Source organism: Momordica charantia, unplaced genomic scaffold (genome assembly GCF_013281855.1).
Source record: "Momordica charantia cultivar OHB3-1 unplaced genomic scaffold, Mcharantia_2.0 BLBB01000057.1, whole genome shotgun sequence".
In the NCBI taxonomy this organism is placed as follows: Eukaryota; Viridiplantae; Streptophyta; class Magnoliopsida; order Cucurbitales; family Cucurbitaceae; genus Momordica; species Momordica charantia.
In genome coordinates this window covers 20,261-36,014 of record NW_028275213.1, presented here as the reverse complement: position 1 = coordinate 36,014, position 15,754 = coordinate 20,261, and the positions used below count along the sequence as shown (strand labels likewise).

At 38.6% G+C, this 15,754-nt stretch overlaps 1 protein-coding gene across 1 annotated transcript; it reads left to right on the top strand.

Annotated features, from left to right (window-relative positions):
• The first annotated feature begins 699 nt into the window (after nt 1-699).
• LOC111013794 (uncharacterized) lies at nt 700-4,740 on the top strand. Its single transcript, XM_088118263.1, has 2 exons — nt 700-877; nt 3,806-4,740. The coding sequence occupies exons 1-2, from the start codon at nt 802-804 to the stop codon at nt 4,471-4,473; spliced, it is 744 nt and encodes a 247-aa protein (XP_087974389.1). The 5' UTR covers nt 700-801; the 3' UTR covers nt 4,474-4,740.
• The last annotated feature ends 11,014 nt before the right edge of the window (nt 4,741-15,754 follow it).

Genomic DNA, 15,754 nt, shown 5'->3' with positions numbered 1-15,754 from the left:
TTTAGATATCTTTTTTAGAAACCACAATTAAGAAGCCGTGAGTTTAAGAAAAAGTCAAATTTAATATTTTACGATTTTTCTCTAAGATCTGAAACAGTAGTCTATATTCTACTTAGGATTTAATTTTACGAGTTTTCTTAACAACGATTCTGTTAGCTTGGACAAATATCGTCGTGAATTCAAAATTCCACCGTCATATAAAAAAAATTGGGAAAATTATATATGTATATATTGTTTAAAGCAAAAAAAAAAAAAAAAGGGAAGAGAGATAGTAAAATGTGATTGGCTGGAGGTTTAGAGATAAGTATAGAGGGAGGCACAGCGAATCAAAGCCTCCCATTGTGCTGTGCATGCAAAAATTTAATTTGAAAACAAAACAAAACACCCAATTGGATTGGTGTCGTGATTACCAATGCCATGCCCTTCTCTCTCTTTTTCCCTCGTAAATACACCACTAATTCATTAGCCCTTAATTCAACCTAAGCCACCCCACCGGCAACCGCCTACTGCCGGTCCATTCAACCGGAAACCCAAACAATTTTTTTTATTACTACCCTAATCCAATTTAGTTCAAAATCTGTGCCTTCTCTAACCACTAATTTCAAAATTAAATTAGTGTAATAGAATCGTTAGTCACATTGTTACACCAAGGATAAACGAAACTTGACTGAGACTCCCTCTATAAATAAGAATGGAAAGTAATTCCCAAGCAAGAGACAGGCTCAGGCTAGCTAGCTAGGTCTCTCTACTCAGTTAGAGAGAGAAAGAAAAAGAAAACAAGGGGAAGAGAGAGAGAGAGGCATGGAATATGGAGGAGGAGGAGGAGATGGGTTCCATAGCTACAGAAGGCAGCAGCCAAACACAAAACCAAGCTCTGGTAAACCATCTTTTTATGATTTTTGCATGCATCGCATTTTTCTTTACTCTTTTGTTTTCTTGCATGTTCTTTCAGATCTTTACATCAATACCACTCTCCATTTTTACCCTTCTCGATCTTTCTCCAGCTTTCAGAATGATCTGAAACTGTTCTACAAAGCCATATGTAAAGTAAAATATTTCTGCTTAGCTTTAATTTTAATTTTCTTCCTTCTGCTTCTGCTTCTGCATGTATATATGAGGGGGTTTCAGTTTTGAGGGCCTTTTTCTTTTTATTTTAATTTCTGAGAATTAATGGAGTTTCAGTTTGGTGGGGTTGGGGAAAAAATTAGCTACAGAGGGGAAGATGAAGCGTTTTACTCCTGGGGTGGGCCCCACCAGAAGAGGGACAAAATTTTACATTCCATTTGGAAATTTTGGGGAGTGAGTGATCAAAAGTTTTAAGATCTAAACAGAAAACAAGTGTTTTTTTTTTGGGTTACATTACAAATTTGTTATTATTATGATTTATGGTTTTAAAAGTTGCTCTTAATTAGTCATTGTGTTTTGAAATACTTAGTTTCAATTTGGTCATTTTGATTTAGAGCCAAATTTTACGAATACTTTTCCTACGTTTTCTATTGATTAATTGTATTAGTTGCTTTGGTGGAGTTGGGGAAGAGAGGGGGGAAGATGAAAGGGTTACTGCGTTTTATTACATTCTAATAAATCAACTTTTCGATTTTAAAAATTAAAAAGTTGTTTTCGAGGTTAAATTACAGATTTATTCGAAATGATTTAGACATGGTTTCAATTTCATCTTCTATGATTCTAAAAGTTCATCTCTAGGCTCTATAGTTTGAGATAATTAGTTTCAATTTTGTCCTTTTAATTTAGTTAAATTCCACTGATTTCACAAATCATTTCTAGGTTATAATTAATGGTATTAGTTTACTGGCAAATAGATAAAATAAAATAGGTGGATCTTTCTGATCTATAAAAACGGAGTGATTTATGAAATTTAACCAAATCAAAGAAATTAAATTGAAACTTTCAAGATATTAGGGACTAAATTGAAATAAATTCTAAAACACAAGGATGAAATTGAAACTTTTAAAATTATAGGTTGTAAAATGTAATTACAAAATTTATAATTAATTTAATTACTTTGTTTCTTCACTGTATCTATGGCACGTGGTTTGTGGGAATGGTGGGTGGTGGTTTTTGGTGGTGCGTCCGTTTAAATATTTTGGTTTCTTCTGTTGTAAGGGTGATGGTGACGTGGCAGTCTTGCTGACGTGGCTAATCCAACAGTCAAAAAAATATGTCGCTTCTTTTTCTCTTTCTGCCTACACAAACACTCCAAAACCTCTTGCCCTAATTCTGCATTTTCATTCTCCACAACGGAACGGGACTAACTGCCCGTTGCCCCCACGCGCTTTATCGGCACGTGCGCGCGTGGCTCCTGTCACCATCATCCCGCCCACCAACTAGCCACTTTTCATACTCGCTGTCTGTTTTTCTCTTCCACAAGCTATTTTTATTTTATTTTATTTTTCAAAAATAATTTCCTAGTTTTTTTACTGTATAATATTTCAATTTTTTATAAAATAAAGGAAAAGGAAATATTTGACCGGTTTGTGTTAATTTTTACTCCAAATTTTCAACTTATTCAAGTTGGATTTTAGAGTTGAATAAATGTTTGCAAATTTTGTAGCAATATTTACTTTTCTGATGAACTTTTATTTTAAAATCATTAAAAGCAATAGATGAATAATAAAATATAGGGAATTGATCACATTCGAGAAAAAATCACTATATGGTTGAATTTTTTATTGAACTTTGTGAGCTGGAGCTTAATTTTGTGTCATACTTAGATTTATGTTGAACCCAATGTGTATCTTTTTTTATTTTTTGAGATTGTTTGTTTCTTTTTAAAATGTTAAAATACTATTTTGAGCCTTATACTTTAAATTTGGTTCATTTTGATCCATATATTAATGTTCATTTTGGTCTCTCTACTTTCAACTTTAGATCATTTTATTCATTGTATTTGCAAAATGTTTGTTTTGGTCCTATATTTTTTAAAAGTAACTATTTTTTTCCCCTTTAATTTTATTTTTAATCCTATTTTTCTACCACAATTTCAACACGACACTACAATTAATATATTTATATTTATTGAAATGTAACCATGATTTTATATTAAAGGGTTTAACGTTATATGCAAAATTTGTTTTATTGCAAATAGAGACCAAAATTGTAACTTTTTAAAAGTACATGATCAAAACGAACATTTTTGAAATAAAAGACTAAAATTAGTGAACATAAGTTGATATAAGAACAAAATGAATAAAGTATGACTGCAATGAACTAAAACTCAAAGTACATGGATCAAAATGATATTTTAACCTTAAAATTAGTAAGTGAAAATTTAGCAAAATTGAAAAAAAGAATAAGAAATATACCACACTAGCTTGTTTGATGAAATTAAAAATTTAGGGTGAAAAGTCATACATCACTTCCAAATTTATGAGTATGACATTTATTTTTTCTCAAAAATAAATTATTTAACAAATAAGAAAGTATTTTCTTTATTTACTTGATGTGATTGTATCTCTGGGTGGGCAAATGTTTAAAATATATATGGTATAGGTTATGTATATCATGTTTTTAAACAGATCTAGCTTTTTAGCAAATAACTTATGAATCATTAGGTAAGGATTGAAATAACTATTTTATTCAAGTTGAACTAATTGGTGGATTATACACATTTTAAAAATTTATGTTTGCAAAATCTACAAAACGTATCGTTCTCTTAATCTGAGATCTTGGACTGTTTTTTTTTTCTTTTTTTGAAGTTGAATATGTAGACATGAAGATGGACATCAATTAATTATATTGTTTGATGAATGTGATGAATGTATATATTATATATATTTGATTTCAGCTTTGAACATGTTGCTGACCACAAACAAGCCATCCGCCAACAACCACCACCACCACTTAAACGGCCAAAACGCCACCACCACCACCAACTCCTCTGCTGCTGCCGCCCCGACCCTGGCCCCGGCCGCTGCTGCCAACAACAACGAGCAGCAGTGCGTCGTGCGGGAGCAAGACCAATACATGCCGATCGCCAACGTGATACGCATCATGCGGCGGATCTTACCCTCCCATGCAAAGATATCCGACGATGCCAAGGAGACCATCCAAGAGTGTGTGTCGGAGTACATTAGCTTCATCACCGGCGAGGCCAACGAGCGGTGCCAGCGAGAGCAGCGCAAGACGGTGACGGCGGAGGACGTCCTTTGGGCCATGGGGAAGCTTGGCTTCGACGACTACATCGAGCCACTCACCGTGTTCCTCAACCGCTACCGGGAGTCAGAGAGCGATCGAATCCGAACGGAGCCAATCTTGAGGCGCAGTATGGATTATGGGCCGCAAGTGGGGATGCTACCGCCGTACGGGCAGGCGTTTCAAATAGGGCACGTGCCAGCGGGGATGTTCGATGCAATGGGCGGGTACTATAGTGGTGGCGGTGGCGGTAGTGGTGGTGGAGGCGGAAGTGGAGGCGGGAGCGGCGGGTCGAGCTCTGGGAACGGTAGCCAGCTTTGATATGAGTTGGAAGTAGGGTTACTAATTTGAAAGCAAAGCTATATATAATGAATAAATATCAAAAGCAACAAGTGATTATAACCCATTTGTTCTAGTTTGATGACGGTGGTGGTGGTGGCTGCTTATGGTTTGTGGCTGAGGATCTTTGTCTTTGCTAACTTTTCTCACTTTTTCAAATTTTTGTTATTCCAAAAAACTCTCTTGCATGATATCAGAACATGTACTTGCTCTTTTTAACCCAGAAATAACCAGATTTGATTTTTGATCTGTAACGAAAATAAAGAAACGCACATATAAATGGTGGATTCGAGTACTCGATAGGTCCCGACGATACCCAAGGCCAATGTTTTAAAAGAATTTTGAGGCTCGTGTGAGTATTGAAGTTTGATATGTTTTAAAGGACTTTTGTGGCCCATGTCAGTATTGAAGTTTGAAGCTTGTCTCTTGAGATGAGATGTGTTTGGAGATGTTGATGTTTATACGAAGATTTTGTTTCTTGTTTTTTCACTTCTAATTTTATTAACAAATCTAAACATTCGACAACTATTTAGGTTTTTTGTTTCTCATTTTTAGAAATATTTTCAAAATTGTATATAAATTTTAGAAATGACAAAAGTAAGGGTTCGTTTGGTAACGTTCTCGTTTCTTGTTTCTGTTTCTTTATTTTTAATGAAGATAAATGTATTGCATGGTTCCAACCTCTAAGAATTGAGGTACGATAAAGCAAATTTTTTTTTTATTTATGTTTTAGAACAAATTGAAAATAGGAACAAGAAAGGATAAAGTAGTTTTGGTTGTTTACAAAATTTCTATACAATTGTGAGAATGTTCCCAAAAAATAAGAAACAAGAAACAAAGTTAGTTGAAAAATACTTAGATTTCTTAAGAAAATTAGAAACGAGAAACAAGAAACGAGAATGTTACCAAACGAGCCCTAAGTTTTTCCTGTTTCTGGTTCTCATTTCCAAATTATTTGTTCCCACGTAAATAAAAATCTTGTTTTATCATTGTTGTGCAAAATACACCAATAACCATTATTTCTTATAATTGACAATATTAATCAATCATCCAAATAATCTACCAAGCAATATTAAGAAGACGACTACACAATTTATAATGGTTCCACCAGTGTGGTCTATATCCACTATGCAAGGTGAGGGCAAACTTATATTAGCTTCAATATCCGAAAACAATATAAACGGAAGGAGGGAGAATAATCAAACTCAAACTCTCAGGCAGAAAAATAACCCAACGAAGAAGATGAAGATAACGGTACGAAAAATACAAGGAGAAAGAAACCAACTTTTAAACTCCTTGTTCCGAACGCTTCAAAGAGAAGCTTGCAAAATCCCAAAATTATTCCTCTCACCTTCGACTGCTGTCCCCAAATTGTGCAACAAAATTCTGCTCCTCTTTGTTATCAATCTCACCTCACCGTACAAAAACAAGGGTTTTAAAAGTAGTTAAAACTACACATGGCTTCACTCACAATTAAACCCAGCCACATTTGGCTTTACACAAATAAGCCCACCCAAAGAACGGAGTAATGTACTTGAGTCACAAACAACAACAATCATTATTGCATCCATGAATGTTAGGGTCCTAGAATTCAATTTTTCTTTATTAAAAAAAGAACGAAATAGGAACAAGAAACGAAAACGTTACTAAATAAGCTTTTAATATCTTAAGATGATTGTTGTTATCTTATTTTAGTAGAATCATTTGTATTTGTGTTTTAGATTTGTGCATAGAAATTAAATGGTTTTAATAAAATAATTGAAATTAAATGGTTTTAATAAAATAATTGTGGGTTTTAGATTAAAAAAACAAAGAAGTTTTCATGTTCAATGACCCCATATTAATCTAAAATTTTGTATTAGGTTATTTTAAAGTAAATAAGTAATATATATTATACTGATTGATCGATTGTTTTTTTTTGAAGCAAACGTAGCTCAATATAATTGAATGCATCTTGGTTAGATCCAAAGGGAGATTGAATGCATCTTGATAAATGACCATGCATCTTGATAAATGACCACTGGTACTTAAAAAGAAAAAAGCAACTAAATTAATATAAATAGTTAAATGTCAACATGAGCTTAGCTCAACTGATTAAGACAAGTATGATCGATCAAAAGGTCGTGTGCTCAAACTCTCATTCTCAAATTTATATTTAAAAAAGAAACTTTGCATGGGGGTTTTTGATTTTAACGGTCGTCACTACAGGTTTGCGATACAAAACGACCGACTTTATTCTCGAGAGGAGAAAAATAGAGTCACCACCCGTCTTTATTTATAGGGTGTGACTTGCAACCCAAATGTATGGATAAGTTGATAGACATAAAAAGATATGAGTCGAGGGTCTTTTGCGTATGGGAAGGTATTAGCACCTCACAAAACTTGTTAACGATATTTTGTTTTCTCATATTATTTTTAAAAAAATGTCTTTCAAAAAATAAAATTTTGTTTCTATTTTCAAATTTTTCATGTTTTATTGATATGTAAATAATGAGCCCTAAGTATGAGTGATTTAGAGCCATTAAAAAAATTTAATTATTTGAATTTAATTTGCGGTCCCAAAATAGATTCCTACCTAGCCTCCTGAATTCTCATTTCTGTCATATGATTTTCTTTTAAATATTAAAGAAAAAGGTTTGGTCGGTTAAATTTGCCTTCTAAAAATTTAAACTTTTTGCTTGTGATAAAATGTCTTTCTATAGAAATGTAATTTTTCCTAAAAGACTTAGTTTTTAAAATTTCTTTGCAAGAGAAATTCTTTTTTGAAGAAAAGATATTTATTTGCTTAAGATAATTTTTGTTACGGCAAAGATGCAAACAATTTTATAATAATATTTTAATTACTTTTTCAAACCAAACATGGAGATAAATGAAGTAAGACTAGAAAATACACAATTCTAGGAAACATACTAAAATTCAAATCTTAGTCTACGAGATATTGATTTTTCCCTCAAGAATCTAAGAATATCACGCTCCCAAATATTTCAAGGTTCTATCGTCAGGAAGCTTCCTTTTGGAAAATTAAGTTAAAAATCTTTGATAATATTGAGATACTTATAAATGAATTAAATTTACTGAATCCATCAACTTAAACCATTGGGTTGAGTGATGGTTTATTCATCATTAACAGATAAAAAATGTAAAAATCTCCACCAAACAATATCACAATGAAATTGACATAATATATACACATTTGTCAAAGATTATGTGTATAATATAGATAAGTATGTTAGAAAATTAAATCAATCAAATATCATGTTACAAGAAACAATAATATAAAATTAACAATGAGAATTGTTTGAGGATAAAAATATCGTGGACACGTGGAGGACGTTCAGTGGTGTTTAGAAATAAAAGAATATTCCATGTCCACTTCGAACTTGCCGAGGAGACCCAATTTGTCCATATGCAAGGCTGAGTGTAAAGGCCAGGGTTCGATCTGAATGGGTTCGATCTGCTCAACCCCGACAGGTTCGACATGACAAAAGACAGGGATAATCGCCGGTCGTAAGTGCTGTCGGACCCACTACCTATAAATAGAGGGTCTCATCTCACGCTCAAGTATCGAATCTCACCTCGAACTTAATATTGAGTCCGACCTATACTGACTTGATCGTCGGAGAGTTTGCCCTCTTGTGCAGTTTCACTCCACGGTTCAGGTCGAGCCGGAGACCGGGTTCGAGCTAGGTTCGTAAACACCGTTGTGCAAATTTTTGCATAAACATTTGGCGCCGTCTGTGGGAAAGGACAATTTAAGTCATCCCGATCTAAGAAACATAAACAAAGATGGTTCAACCAGCAAACTCAACCAACAGAGCAGATCGAAGAGCTCTGGCTGCTAACGATGGCCTCTAGAGAGAGGTCGAGGCGGAAGTGGCAGAGGATCAAGTTCAGGAAGGCCTAGGGACCGAACAGCTCCGCAGGTCGGCACGCATCACCACACCTGTTCTGCCACCAGCACATCATAAACCGACTAAGGCCAATCGTGGCCGAGGTGGTGCCTCCAGGAGAACCACTCGAGCTCCATCTCTAGCTCCTACTAAGGAGAATTTTGATGTCCTCCATAAAGAAATGGAGGCAATGCACACCCAGATGCGCACCATGGAAGAGATGTATAATGAAATGGTGCAGGCTTTTGGTGTCAGGTCTCGATTAGAAGACCAAGTGGTGCACGAAGAAGTGCACAAGCAAGAGGATCTTCACCTCAACCCAATCAACGAAGAGTACCCTAGAGGCGATGAAAATGTGGAGTACAGTCGCCAGAAGAACGATCTTCGTGACCATCTTAACAGAAAGAGAAGCTCGTCCCACCGAGGAGGACGAACACCAACATGCTCGCACAAGAACTCCAACCAGCAGGCCGAATCCTCTTATAACCCAATAGTTCCTGAGGGAATTATTACGAGGGAAGAGTTCGACCAGCTCAAGAGCAAATTTGATGCTCAAGTTGAAGCCTTAAAGGCAAGGTGCAAGGTGAAAGAGAGCGTATTTGATGATGGCAACTTGGGAGAATCACCATTCACCTCGGACATCTTGGAGGCTCCAATCCCTCCACAGCTAAAAACTCCCACTATGAAGCCGTATGATGGATCTAAGGACCCAAAAGATTATGTTGAGGTCTTTGAAGGCCTCATGGATTTTCAAGCGGCAACAAACGCCATAAAGTGTCGCGCCTTCCAGATCGCGCTTACTGGCAGCGCGCGCTTGTGGTATAGAAGATTGCCGGCTAGGTCGATCTCGACCTATTCACAGCTGAGGAAAGAATTTATTAGTCAATTCTCTTCTCGGCACTATGACAGAAACAGCGACTCACCTCGCCACCATCAGACAGAAGGAGGGTGAGACGCTTAGAGAGTACGTCACAAGGTTCCAGAAGGAGCAGCTGAAGGTCGTGCACTGCTCCGATGACTTGGCCATGTGTTACTTTCTCACCGGCTTGGCCGATGAGACCCTTACTGTGAAACTTGGAGAGGAGGCTCCAGCTACTTTCGCCGAGGTCTTGCAAAAGGCGAAAAAAGTTATTGATGGGTAAGAGCTTCTTCGGACGAAGACTGGCCAATCAGAGAAGAAGATCGACCAAAAGAAGTCCGGCCAAGATTAACCATATCTCATATGATTAACCTAATTCGTACGATTTGAATTATTCCTTCAAATTATTCCAAGTTTATTCCTATATGAGCTAGCTAGGGGACCTTATGGACCTACAGATCATGAGCTCCAACGATCCGAGATTAACCGGTTAAACTATTTAACCTAGTTAACCAACAATAGTTAACTACGCGGTCACTCCACTAAAGCTCGTAGCTGCACTCTCCTCACTGTAGATATATTATGTCCATTTGATATAACCATGATCGGTAAGTCGACCCTTCACAGGTTGTTCGTAATTACAGCTGGGTCAAAATACCACTTTACCCCTGTAATTACCTCTTGTTCCTTAAGTCCCACTAATCCTCTGATGAACAATGATTTGTAGTCCAACTATCAAATCAAAAAATCCTCTCAAACCTTTTGATGAGGGTGGCGCCAATTGTTCAAGACCTGAATTCAGCCCTTAAGAGAACAACCTCTCTACTATCCCAAAATTGGGTAGAAGTGAATTCCTTCTTGCACCCTATGTCCCTAGTTATCTACCGGGTCTTACCCTTGAAATGGGAGGCTTATTGAGCCAGCGCTGTTGAGCTGCTCTCACCCATGCAGATCTAAGGATAATCCCGAGTAAACAGAAGTTCATAGTTAGCTCAGGATTAAGATCGAGTTACCTAGGCCATCAAAGTTGAGATAGTCAGTTTCAAACAGTAAACGGTGTTATAAAGTAAAAGTGACTATCTCATGGTCCGGTCTTATGCAAACTCTTTGCACAGGACACCCCCACTCGCATGTCTTCACATGAACGAATTAGGATCACATCGTTTGTACTAGCTACAAAGTGGGCCGCATCCATAGTGTCCCCAGAATAAGGCACCCAACCTTATTCCTATACTATAGACCATTTAGACTGTTAACTCAAACTTGATCCATATTTATGTCTCTTACATAGAGTTTGAGTCTCAGGTAACAGTTTAGGATCCTTTATTTTATTGGATTTAGATATAGTAAGAACATTTTATTGGAGCAATAACTACTTATTGATTAAAACCTTCAATAACAACTTTATTGAATGATAAAAGTATATCTGTCATTTTCAAACTATGAGTTTTAGGACATAAAACCCAACATGGGAGACCTGTCATCCACTTAGTCTAGGCTGTTCCCTCAACGCTTCACCAAGTTTTGAAGTACTCGACTCCCAATGGAGTGGGCACAATCCGAGGAGAGCAGAAGATGTCAAGGGAGTGTTATGCCTCTGGGCTCAAGGGGTCATCGATATGCGCCCTTGAAAAACAAGCCAAATTGGCCGAAAAGCAAGAGTCAGAGGCCGACCTACCCAGAGAAGGCAAGAGGGAGTTCTCTGTACCAACAGAGGAGCTCGAGCTTGTTCCTTTACTTAGTCCTGAAAACAAGTAAGCATAGGAACCAAGCTGGGGGCCACTGATAGGGAAGAGCTGATCAACTTCTTCAGGTCCAACTCGGATGTTTTCGCATGGTCCCATGAGGACATGCCTGACATAGACCCAAAGATCATGGTGCATCGCCTCAACATAGACCCATCATTCCGACCTGTAAAGCAAAAGAGAAGACCTGTAAATAAGGAGAGGAGTGATGTCATTGTTGAGGAAGTAAACAATCTTTTGAAAGTTGAATATATAAGAGAAATTTTGTATCCTGAGTGGCTCTCTAATGTTGTATTAGTTAAAAATCTAACGGGAAGTGGAGAATGTGCGTAGATTTTACAAATTTAAATAAGACATGCCCAAAAGATTGCTTCCCACTGCCGAGGATCGACCAGCTCATAGATGCAACTGCGGGGCACGAGCTGTTCACCTTCATGGATGCCTACTCCGGATACAATCAAATTAAAATGCATGTGCCAGATCAAGATCATACTACGTTCATAACAGACCAAGATCTGTACTGCTATAAGGTTATGCCATTCGGCCTAAAGAACGCAGGTGCGACCTACCAAAGAATGGTGAATAAGATGTTCGCCAAGCAGATCGGTTGGAACATGGAAGTGTATGTGGACGACATGCTTGTCAAGAGCAAGCAGTCAAAGTCGCATCTTTCCAATCTGACCGAAGCCTTTGAAGTTCTACGGAAATATCAAATGAAGCTTAATCCAGCTAAGTGTGCCTTTGGAGTCTCCTCGGGTAAGTTCCTTGGCTTCATGGTAAACAACTGTGGGATCGAAGCTAACCCAGAGAAGATAAAGACCGTGCTCGAGATGGAAGCACCAAAAACTCTTAAGCAGCTTCAATGCCTCAATGGAAGGATTGCAGCCCTAAATAGATTCGTCTCGAGATCAACTGATAAATGCCTTTCTTTCTTCAAAGTCTTGAGAAAGAAGGGACCATTTGAATGGACGACTGAGTGCGAGCAAGCCCTGGATCAATTGAAGACCTATCTCTGCTCGGCACCGCTCGCCAAGCCTCTGTCGGGAGACAAGCTCCACTTGTATATGGCGGTATCCGATAGTGCCGTTAGCTCGGCCCTAATCAAACAGGAAGGAGTACGCCAAAGTCCAGTTTATTGCACGAGTAAGGCCATGACCGAGGCCGAAACCAGGTATCCACAAATGGAAAAGCTGGCCCTCGCTTTGGTCACCTCGGCCCGAAGACTTAGGCCGTATTTCCAAGCACACCCCATTGTGTTGCTTACTAATTTGCCCTTGAAAAACATCTTCCACAAGCCAGAAACGTCAGGACGCTTGATGAAATGGGCAATGGAGTTGAGCGAGTACGATATTCGGTTCGAGCCTAGAACTGCGTTGAAGGGGCAAGTAGTTGCAGACTTCATCGCGGAGCTCACTCCACCATCTCTGTTCTCCGAATTCGATCTCCCGTGGATGATCTATGTAGATGGATCTTCCAACGAGAGAGGGTGTGGAGCAGGAATCCTCTTGCTTGCACCAGATGATTCGAGTATGCCCTACGTTTCAACTTCCAAACTTCAAAAAACGAGGCCGAGTATGAAGCGCTTCTGGCAGGACTCCTCGTTGCCAAAGGATTGGGGGCCACCCACATCAAAGTCTTCAGTGACTCCCAATTGGTGGTAAATCAGATCAAGGAGGAGTATCAAACAAAAGACTCCCGAATGGAGAAATACTTAAGTAAAGTCAGATCGCACCTCGCCTAGTTCAAAACTTACGAGGTGAATCAAGTTCCAAGATCAGAAAATTCCAACACAAATGCCTTAGCTAAATTGGCACCAGCGTACGAGACCGATCTAGCGAGATCGGTCCCGGTCGAAATCTTGGATAACCCGTCGATACTGGAACCAGACATGATGGATACACACCAACACCCGCATGGATGGATCCAATTGTGGAGTTCATTAAAGGAAACCCACCACAAGACTCAAAAGAACATAAGAAGATGGCACGAAGAGCAGCTCGGTTTGTACTCCAAGATGGAGCATTGTACCGGCGAGGCTTCTCCCTGCCTCTCCTCAAGTGTGTAACTCCTGAAGAAGGGAATTACATTCTCAAAGAAATTCATGAGGGAGTGTGTGGTAACCATTTGGGAGCTAGGTCATTATTAGCCAACGTAGTTCGACAACGGTATTATTGGCCCACCGTTGATCAAGATGCCAAGCAGTTTGTCAAGACTTGCGACAACTACCAGCGCTTCGCAAACATTATTCATCAGCCTCCCGAACTGCTCACCCCCATCTCGGCCCCATGGCCATTCACACAATGGGGAGTGGACATCATAGGTCCTTTTTCCCCTAAGCAAAGGACAAACCAAATTCGTTGTTGTCGCTGTGGATTATTTCACAAAGTGGGCCGAGGCCGAGGCGCTCACCCACATCACAGAGTCCAAGGTCACATCGTTCATATTGACAAGCATCGTATGCCGCTTCGGTATACCGACGCCATCGTGACAGACAATGGGAAACAGTCCGATAACGTAAAGTTCAAGGACTTTTGCAAGAAGTTGAGCATAAGCCACCTCAGTTCGTCCCCTGCCCATCCAAAAGCTAATGGGCAAGTTGAAACAATAAACAAAATCATAAAGCGTGGACTCAAGCTGAGATTGGATTCCAGAAAGGGAAGATGGGCCGAGGAGCTACCTGAGGTGCTATGGTCATATCTGGCTACCCCAAGAGAATCAACTGGTGAAACTCCGTTCTCACTAGCTTTTGGCTCTGAAGCTGTTGTTCCAGTTGAGATCGGCATGCCAACAGACAGGGTAGAGCAGTACGACCCAGTAAGAAACGAGGAAGAACTGCTCCTCAACCTTGACTTATTAGAAGGAAATAGGGAAATGGCTCAGCTACGTTTGGCAGAGTATCAAAACAGAATGGCCAGACATTACAACGCCTGAGTTCGACCTTGAAGTTTTCAAGTCGGACATTTGGTCTTAAGGAAGATTCAGAGACACGTGGACACTCTTGACCCAAGTTGGGAGGGACCGTTCGAAGTTAAAGGCAAAGGTCAGAATGTACAAGTTCTAAGGGTTCTTTGGCTCTATAACCCTTTGTTGTAAAAGGCCTTTTAGTCATTTTACCTCAAGGCATGATTCACATACTGGTAAAGAGTTGTCGTCTAACTCACTTAGGAGACCACTGTTAACCAGTTTTTCAATCATGTTGAGATTAATGTGGTCAAATTTGAGGTGCCAAAGATGGGCATTTTCTTTAGGAATTTTTTTTTTGTCCCTTTTGACTAAGTTGTTGCAGTTTTAAACAATTCAGTGTTTAGAATTGTTTTAGTTAAAATTTGTCTTAGTACGTATAAGTTATATTCTAATTTTGATGTAAAAATTTCAACACCTTTTCTTATAATAAATGCTTCATTAAAAAGAAAAGAGATCGACATAGATTGTTCAAGTAAGCCAGCAAAAAAAATTAAATTTCTCTTCATTTGAGGGACAATGTACACATTATCTAATAACATGTATCTAGGCTTGCTGAAAAATAACTTGACGCTGCCCACTGCAACAACAGAGACGATCTCCTCGGTTCCAACTCTGAGAGACATCTCTCCGGCTTCCAGCTGCCTTCAGGAACTAATTCCCTATAAAGAAGAGTAACGTGATTAGTGGCTCCCGATTCAATTATCTAGGCAGAATCATCATTCTCCACCAAACATGTTTATTGAACGAGTAAATCGAATTTACCTTCTTTTGCTTTCTTTTTCTTGGCCAAGTACTTCGGTCAGTTCCTTTTCCAATGCCTGTTAACATCGTAGTGGAAACATTTTTATTCCCCTATCCACCCTTCTTCTTTTTGAAGTTCTTCAAACCCGAAGAAGAAGGTCCAAGTTTAGTCCCAGAGGTTGAAGTTTTTTTTAGAGGTGACAACATTTGCCTCCCCTTCAGGTCCCTTGTTTTTTAGAATTTTTAAGTCTGAAGCTCGTTGAGGAGTGTGGTGAGGTTGTATTCCAGTTTATTCATTGCAACATTGCTACGAAACTAAAGGAAGCTCTTCATAAGAGACTCCAAAATAAATCTGACTTGATTGGACTCATTGATGACAACGTCATTCATCTCCGCCACGTTGAAGCGGACCATCATATCTAGAACATGTTCCTGGATAGATGTACACATTATCTAAAACTTTGCAAAAACTCTTTAAACCAATTATATTTTAGCAAAAGTAATCAAGCACTGTAACAAAATTATTTTGCAACGACGCTTCAGTGACTTAGAGCAACAACTACCATATGGCAGATAACTATTCCTTCACTGAATTGAGACGTTCTCAACTAAATCTTACACCAGAATAACTCTTATTCCTATAATCATTAGTCACCGTTTATTAGGTCAGAAAATTGCTAAATAACTCTTATTCCTATAATCATTAGTCACTGTTTATTTGGTCAGGAAATTGCTAACTAGCTTAACAATTACTCGTAAGTGTGACCCACCATTTTCAGACCTCGAAGGTCTGCCCCAATAATCCCGCTGTAGGGAAGGACAATATTGGAGCAAAATGTAAGAAAGCGTTATCCATTTCTGGAGTTTGCCTTTGTTTCGATTCCATACAATGGACCTCTGGAGGGATGATCGCTCTAGGACGACACGCACGTCATGTATGAAATCTCACGATGCACACTAATGGTAGAGACCATAGGATGTGTTGTCACACGTTTTTCTCCCACTTACTATGAATACTATCTCCATTCACCTCAATATTGAACCATGAAAACACCTTTCGTAGG